This window comes from Protobothrops mucrosquamatus, unplaced genomic scaffold, assembly GCF_001527695.2.
Source record: "Protobothrops mucrosquamatus isolate PMUCROS unplaced genomic scaffold, P.Mucros_1.0 scaffold4200, whole genome shotgun sequence".
NCBI classification, from domain to species: Eukaryota; Metazoa; Chordata; class Lepidosauria; order Squamata; family Viperidae; genus Protobothrops; species Protobothrops mucrosquamatus.
In genome coordinates, this window is record NW_015390125.1 from 42,227 (window position 1) to 51,097 (window position 8,871).

An 8,871-nucleotide genomic window follows, 5' to 3' on the forward strand; every position below is an offset into this window, starting at 1 on the left:
TCTTCTTCTTCTTCTTCTTCTTCTTCTTCTTCTTCTTCTTCTTCTTCTTCTTCTTCTTCTTCTTCTTCTTCTTCTTCTTCTTCTTCTTCTTCTTCTTCTTCTTCTTCTTCTTCTTCTTCTTCTTCTTCTTCTTCTTCTTCTTCTCTTCCTTTCGCCCCCTTTGGTAGTTTCAGACCATAATTCTGTATTTAAATTGTGGAAAGTTGGCCCCTCCAGAGAAGGAAATATTAAAAGGGCAGAATATTATATTTCCTCAGAGGATCTTAAAGAGGCAGAAAAGCAGGCCCAGTTTTTCTTAACAGCCCCAAGACTCCCTCCCCCCCAAGCAGAAACCAGCTCTGTAGAAATGCAGATGTAAATAATGCATTCAGGAAGGTTGGAGGCCCCCAGCTAGAAGATTAAGAAGACAAAGACACCTAAAATATACATACCCCACCCAAAGTCTAAGACAGGACATAATAGGATTAACCCACAGATGCCAAAGGGGCACACCCAGACTCAGGTCAGAATACATGACATAGGAAACACAAAGCCTCAAACAAGAACAGAAAACAATTCCAAACAAAAGGCTCCAGAAGGTATAAAAACCCACTCCCTACATGTATTCTCTCTCCTTTTTTTCTTCCAGAGCCATCTTTCTGTCTGGCTCTCCTCTTCAATAAACTGCAACCTTCTTTCTAAACCAGTCTCCGTTTTGTTTATTCCCGGCTTGGACTGAACCACGATGAAGACTTTTCCTTCCACAAAATCTTAGAATGTTGTACAGATAGTCCTCAAAGTTACAGCCATAACGGCACCTGCATAATGGTTGTAAAATGGGTTGGTGACGGAACTGGTTTTATGCACTTTTTTGCAATGGTCGTTAAGGGAATTCCACACAGTTGTTAAGTGGACCCATTGTGTGCTATGGAGTGATGTTCCTGAAAACTTAAAGTAAGTGTCCATTTTCTAGAAAACCCTTATAAAATGTGGTCACATGACCAAAGGTCCATAAACGTGGTTGTGTTGCTGAGCTCCCAAAGTGCAGCCACGTGACCACTGGAAATTTGTATATGGGTCGTATACGTCCCCTTTTTCGGGTCTGTCGTAACTTGAGGACTACCTGTAGATTTGAACTTGGTGCTTGATCACTAACCCAATGTCCCCTTTATAATGAAAGGAAGGGATAAAAGTGTTTGTAAGTAAGTAAGTAAGTAAGTAAGTAAGTAATAATAATAATAATAATAATAATAATAATAATAATAATAATAATAATAATAATAATAATAATAATAATAATAATAATAAAGTTGGAAGGGACCTTGGAGGTTATTTAGTCTAACCCCCTGCTCAGGCAGGAAACCCTATACCATTTCAGACAAATGGCTGTCCAGTCTCTTCTTAAAGCTTCCAGTTTTGGAGCATTCACATCTTCTGGAGGCAGGTTGTTCCACTGATGAATTGTTCTAACTGTCAGGAAGTTTCTCCTTAGTCTAGGTTGCTTCTCTCCTTGATTAGTTTCCATCCATTGTTTCTTGTGCTGCCCTCAGGCGCGTTGGAAAATAGCTTGACTCTCTCTTCTTTGGGGCAGCCCCTGAGATATTGGAACACTGCTATCATGTCCCCCCTCGTCCTTCTCGTCATTAAACTAGACATACCCAATTCCAACCACCGTTCCTTATATGCTTTAGCCTCCAGTCCCCTAATCATCTTTGTTGCTCTTCTCTATACTTTTTCTAGAGTCTCTACTTGGCTTCTACTTGGCTTCTGTTCTTCCAAACAAGACCCATGGAGTCTTCTTTTCTTTTGTTGCAAATTCCAGCTCTAAAATGGCGCTGAGAAAGAAGCATAAAGTAACCGACAATTCTATGGAAAACATGGACATTTCCCCAAATAGTGGGAAGCACCCGGGTTCCAATTTTGCACGCCTCTGCTTAGGTCCTCCTGGCCTCCATCCTCCCTCTCTGTTTCATTTGTGTGATTTGATTGTGTGTTTTAATTGCAGGTAGACTCTCCTGAAATCCCCGAAGATGTCCACTACTGGCTGAAAAGTAACCGAATCAACAGCGAAAGAGTAAAGAAGGAACTCCAGCAAAATAACAAAAGCAAGTAGAAGGTTTCTTCAGATCTGCTGATGGGCCATCTTCAGAAACGGTTGGGCCACCTGTTCTTCTTCTGTGTAAAGCCAAAGAGATGTTATTCATAACCGTATCTAGTGTTTGTCACGAGTATCCAAGGGGTTGGGGAGGGCGTAGGAGGGCCAAGTTCACCCACCATGATCACATTATGCAAAGACTGACACAAACTATATAATTTACATCGTTTGAGAAAGGACACTGATGGACTTCCTCGTCACGATTTCTACCAGATGCCACCATATTCTGTGGACTGAAAGAACAGCAGGATCAGCCCTAACGAATGGAAGGCTGTAGGTCTGAAGAAAAAAAAGAAACTTTCGATCTGATACCTATAGAAGGTTTAATTAGATTTGAAACTTGCAAAGACACCTCACTGGGTCAATTGGTGCCAACATTATTCCTAGGATGAAGCCNGGGGAAGAGAGAGCTATGAGAGAGAGGACAGAGAGAAGAGAGAGAGGCAGAACAATAGAGAGACAGAGAAGCTGTACTACAGTGAGGAGGGCTGCTGCTGTGAATCTCATTTCCCAAGCCCTCCTTTCCCTGATCTTTGTGCCATTATGTGTAAGAGGAATCGTGGACCTCTAGTTAATCACAAGAGCCAGTCATGCCATGGAGCTACACATAAGGTGAATATGATTTTAGGCTGCCTCGGCTGAAGTTCACTTTCATAAAAAAGGACATTTACCATTACTTGTTTCTTCTCATTAGTTAGAATTTCTTTCTGGAATCTGAAAGCAGATTCCAGCTGAACATTATTCTTCTTCTTGTGCCATATCCGTTGTCGGACGTTGGCGATCATGTTGGCGATCCTGTTTTTATCAGCAGCTGCACGAAAAAGTGCTGCTGAGTTTTGTCCAAACCGGTCCCTTAGATTTTGAAGCCATGATGTTCTTCTTCTGCCTGGACCTCGCTTGCCTTCCATCTTTCCCTGGAGGATTAAATGGAGCACGCTGTATTTTTCTGGGTGTCGCATCACATGTCTGAAATATTCTTTCATTTTTTAATTGTTTTGATGATTTCCCTTGGCTTTCCCAGGCGGCTTATCACCTCCTCATTTCTGATCTTGTCAACCCAGCTTATACGTAACAGCCACCCTGTAAATCCACATTTCAAATGTTTCTAGTCTCTTCAGGTGGCCTTCTAATATTATAGCTGGTACGACCTGTGGTTCCCTGTAGAAAATGTGATATTTTTTTTTGCATCTAGACATTTTTATGCCTTCTCTAAAGAGGCCACTTGTTCGTTGGTGGTTACTAGACGATCCATGACTCATTGGGTCATCAGTGCAGAAATATTTCCTTACCGCAATCCTTAATGCCTTCAACACAGACAGAACTTCTAATATACTATTTCTAATATACTAATATACTGGGGGGGAAAAACCGGGATATATTCAGAGATGTATCTGCCTTGAAAATAGCCCACATTTGGGATGCATTCTGCAAATTAAAGTTGAGGCCCCTTGGTTTAAAAATCTCTGCTTTATGGCCCACCATTTCACCCAATTAAAGGTTACAAGAACAAGAGATTTAATAGTATATAGATTAGCTAGCCCACAAAGTACAGTATGAATTCTCCTGAGAACGCTTTTGTCTCATGAAATGAAGAACATGAAGACACTTGGTTGCAGTGTAAATTATCTGTTGCCCTGAATCATGCCTGGGAAAAAGCACTCCGCCTTCGGGTATATTTCTCAAACCTCATTGCGCAAAATATTCTAAATTCCCTGTGTATAAAATTCTTTATTGTTTTAACTTTGCACGGTGTGTTTTCTTCACTCATTCTAAGCGAAAGTTTTGGCCTTGATAAATTCTTCCTTTCATTTTTTCATTGTGAATCTTGCAATGAGTTGAGATAGATAGACAGACAGACAGACAGACAGACAGACAGACAGACAGACAGACAGACAGACAGACAGACAGACAGACAGACAGACAGACAGACAGACAGACAGACAGATAGATAGAGTGGTGGGATTCAGCCAGTTTGCACCACTTTGGCAGAACTGGTATAGATGGATGGATGGATGGATGGATGGATGGATGGATGGATGGACGGACAGACAGACAGACACAGACATATAGATAGATAGATGATAGATGGATGGATGGATGGATGGATGGATGGATGGACAGACAGATGGGCAGGCGGGCGGACGGATGGACAGATGGATGGATAGATGGATAGATGGATAGATAGACAGACACAGACAGACAGATAGATGATAGATGATAGATGGATGGATGGATGGACAGATGGGCAGGCGGGCGGATGGACAGACGGATGGATGGATAGATGGATAGATGGATAGATGGATAGATAGACAGACAGACAGACACAGACAGACAGATAGATGATAGATGATGGATGGATGGATGGATGGATGGATGGATGGATGGATGGATGGATGGATGGATGGATGGACGGGCAGACAGACAGATAGATGGATGATGGATGGATGGATGGATGGATGGATGGATGGATAGGTAGGTAGGTAGGTAGGTAGGTAGGTAGGTAGGTGGATGGATGGATGGATGGATGGATGGATGGATGGATGGATGGACGGGCAGACGGACGGACGGACAGACGGACAGATGGATGGACGGACGGACAGACAGACAGACAGATAGATAAGAGAGAGACAAATAGAGGGGCAGATGGACAGATGATAGATAGATAGAGAACTTTTGACTGTACTTAACTTACTGCAAGCTTACTGCATTTCTGTTAGTTTAAAGATGTTATTTTTTATGAGACTTTTTGGTTATATTTGATGTAGCATTTCATAACAAAACCCATGGATGCAATCTAAGAGCGCAGCATCTGCATTTTTCNTCACGATTTCTACCAGATGCCACCATATTCTGTGGACTGAAAGAACAGCAGGATCAGCCCTAACGAATGGAAGGCTGTAGGTCTGAAGAAAAAAAAGAAACTTTCGATCTGATACCTATAGAAGGTTTAATTAGATTTGAAACTTGCAAAGACACCTCACTGGGTCAATTGGTGCCAACATTATTCCTAGGATGAAGCCCGGGACCGTGCCTTCATCTTGCCGCATTTCCAAACTCTAATTTCATAGAAGGGCAAGTTGCATAAATTGTGGTTAGAACTTTCATCAGAGTTTTTGCAATGCCGTTCTGCAATCAGAGCCGTGGTGCAATGTTGCCTGCAGAGGCAGCCAATACACACATTTTAAAGGTGATCACCTTAACCTGCCCAAGTTAGGAGCAGTTGAGTTTGAGGCCTGCTTGGGAGATCATGGGGTTAATTGTGCAGGATCCAATCTGGGTCGGTTGCTGGGACCAGATGGTTTAGTCTCCTGAGCTTAGAGACCCATGCTGGAGCCCATCCTCAGGGAACTTCTTTCTAGCAGAGTGTGTGCTGCTCTGAGTGTGGTATTTATATGGTGCCTGTTGTATGTGGATTTTTAGATGTTGATTGATGTGTGTTTGTGGCTGGCTTTTAAGTGGTTGACTGTCATTTGCTTGTGCTGCCCAGCCCTCCTAAGTATTTGATAAGCTGGTGGTAAATCAGTACTCCTATTGCCCTTCAAGGGGCCCGTTTCCCAGGCTTCCATCACTTTCCCAGCTGTTTTTGTGCCTTCTCGGCCAACAATCTTAGTAGCTTATTGCCCCATCAATAAGTTTCTCCTTTGAAGCTCAGTTGAAGTAATTTCCCTGGCTGTTTTTGTGCCTGCTCGGCCAATAATCTTAGTAGCTTATTGCCCCATCAATAAGTTCCTCCTTTGAAGCCCAGTTGAAGTAATTTCCCTGGCTGTTTTTGTGCCTGCTCGGCCAACAATCTTAGTAGCTTATTGCCCCATCAATAAGTTCCTCCTTTGAAGCCCAGTTGAAGCAATTTCCCTGGCTGTTTTTGTGCCTGCTCGGCCAACAATCTTAGTAGCTTATTGCCCCATCAATAAGTTCCTCCTTTGAAGCCCAATTGAAGCAATTTCCCTGGCTGTTTTTGTGCCTGCTCGGCCAACAATCTTAGGAGCTTATTGCCGCATCAATAAGTTCCTCCTTTGAAGCCCAATTGAAGTAATTTCCCTGGCTGTTTTTGTGCCTGCTCGGCCAACAATCTTAGTAGCTTATTGCCCCATCAATAGGTTCCTCCTTTGAAGCCCAGTTGAAGTAATTTCCCTGGCTGTTTTTGTGCCTGCTTGGCCAACAATCTTAGTAGCTTATTGCCCCATCAATAAGTTCCTCCTTTCAAAGCCCAGTTGAAGCAATTTCCCTGGCTGTTTTTGTGCCTGCTCAGCCAACAATCCTAGGAGCTTATTGCCCCATCAATAAGTTACTCCTTTGAAGGAAGCCCAGTTGAAGTAATTTCCCTGGCTGTTTTTGTGCCTGCTTGGCCAACAATCCTAGTAGCTTATTGCCCCATCAATAGGTTCCTCCTTTGAAGCCCAATTGAAGTAATTTCCCTGGCTGTTTTTGTGCCTGCTCGGCCAACAATCTTAGTAGCTTATTGCCCCATCAATAAGTTCCTCTCTTGAAGCCCAGTTGAAGTAATTTCCTTGGCTGTTTTTGTGCCTGCTTGGCCAACAATCCTAGTAGCTTATTGCCCCATCAATAAGTTCCTCCTTTGAAGCCCAGTTGAAGTAATTTCCCTGGCTGTTTTTGTGCCCACTCGGCCAACAATCTTAGTAGCTGCAAAATTGAATGTGTGTCCATGCTCATTGTCTCCTCGTGGAGACACAAACTCATTGGTAGCCTCACACGGCAATGAACAAGGACACGTTCAATTTTGCAGCTACTGAGATTGTTGGCCAAGCAGGCACAAAAATAGCTAGGGAAATTACTTTAACTGGGCTTTCAAAGGAGGAACGTATTGATGGGGCAATAAGCTACTAAGATTGTTGGCCGAGCAGGCACAAAAACAGCTGGGGAAGTGATTGAAGCTGGGAAATGGCCCCTTGAAGGTCAATAGGAGTACTGATTTACCACCAGCTTATCAAGTACTTCGAAGGCGAGGGCCAGGCAACACAAGCAAATGACAGTCAACCGCTTAATAGCCAGTCATCAATACACCAAATCAACATCTAAAAATCCACATACAACAGGCACCATATAAATACCACACACAGAACAACACACACTCTTAGAAGTTCCCCAGAGATGTTTCCAGCATGAATCTGAAAGTTCAGAAGACAAAACCAACCCAGATTGGATCTTGCAACATTATCCTGGGACACGTATATTTGCTTTTATTCGTGGGGGTTCAATGTGTTGGTTTGCAACCATCAAGGTCTATACTGTGTTGACAAAAATCAAAACATAATAAAAATTATCTTGAAATTTTCATGTGTGTGTCTTTGAAACTCAGGATACCAAGTGTGTCTTCAAAAACTCAGTCTTGCCCAAGCCTGTGCAGGTAGTTCTCATCTGACAACCACAATTGGGGGCCAGAATTTCCGTTGCTAAGTACAATGGATATTAAGTGGGTCGCAGCCAATTTTGTAAACTTTTTTTGCCAAAGAAATCATTGTGGTTGTTAAGTTGATGAAGCATTAACTCCCGTTGACTTCGCTTGTGCTTATAACCACAATTGACCGCCTGACATTTCTGTTGCTAAGCCAGACAGTTTTTAAGCCAGTTGTACCCCATTTTACAACCTTTCATGGCATAGTTGTTAAAGCGATCCCTGCCGTTCTTAAGTGAATGAAGCAGTCATTAAGCTTCTCCCATTGACTTCGTTCGTAGGAAGCCAGCTGGGAAGATCACAAATGGTGATCGCATGATCTAAAACCATCCTAAATTCATGCTGGTTATAAATTGCCTGAATTTTGATCACGTGACCATAGGGATTCAGCAATGGTTGTTAGTGCGAGATCAGGTCATAAGTCCTGTTGTAACCTGGAATGGTCCCTAAATGAATGGCTGTGAGTTGAGGGAGTCAAGCTATTCTACAAAGAAAAGAAGAAAAAAAACAATGGTTGGAAACTGATCCAAGAGAGAAGCAACCTGGAATTAAGGAGAAACTTCCTGACAGTGAGGACAATCAACCAGTGGAACAGCTTGCCACCAGAAATCGTGGGTGCTCCATCACTGGAGATTTTTAAGAAGAGACTGGACAGTCACCTGTCTGAGATGGTATAGGTTCTACTGGTTGAGTAGGGGGCTGGACAAGAAGACCTCCAGGATCCCTTTCAGATTCTATTCTACTCTACTCTACTCTACTCTACTCTACTCTACTCTACTCTACTCTACTCTACTCTACTCTACTCTACTCTACTCTACTCTCTCTAAAGTATTCTATTCTATTCTATTCTATTCTCTCTTCACTATTCTATTCTATTCTATTCTATTCTATTCTATTCTATTCTATTCTATTCTATTCTACTCTACTCTACTCTACTCTATTCTCTCTAAAGTATTCTATTCTATTCTATTCTATTCTATTCCATTCTACTTTACTCTACTCTACTCTACTCTACTCTACTCTACTCTACTCTACTCTACTCTGTTCTATTCTATTCTATTCTATTCTATTCTATTCTATTCTATTCTATTCTATTCTATTCTATTCTATTCTATTCTATTCTATGTTGTCTTGCCTGAGCAGGGGGTTGGACAAGAAGATCTCCAAGGTCCCTTCCAACTCTGCTATTCTGATATCCCAGAATTCCCCAGCTGGCTGGAAAATTCTGGGAGTGAGTTGAAGTCCACAGCTGCTCAAGTCAGCAAGGTTGAGCAATAATAACCTAAAGCATGTGATGAGCTGGTTAAAATCCAGAGTATGCCTC

General features: G+C 42.3%; 1 protein-coding gene across 1 annotated transcript in view; it reads left to right on the top strand.

The window, feature by feature from the left end:
* The window catches only part of LOC107298691 (protein THEM6-like), a 6,257-nt gene extending 4,165 nt beyond the window's left edge, over nucleotides 1–2,092 (top strand). The window contains exon 2 of the mRNA XM_015828066.1: nucleotides 1,985–2,092. Coding sequence (XP_015683552.1) covers nucleotides 1,985–2,092 — 108 coding nt within the window. The remainder of the gene's footprint in view (nucleotides 1–1,984) is intronic.
* Nucleotides 2,093–8,871: the final 6,779 nt, after the last annotated feature.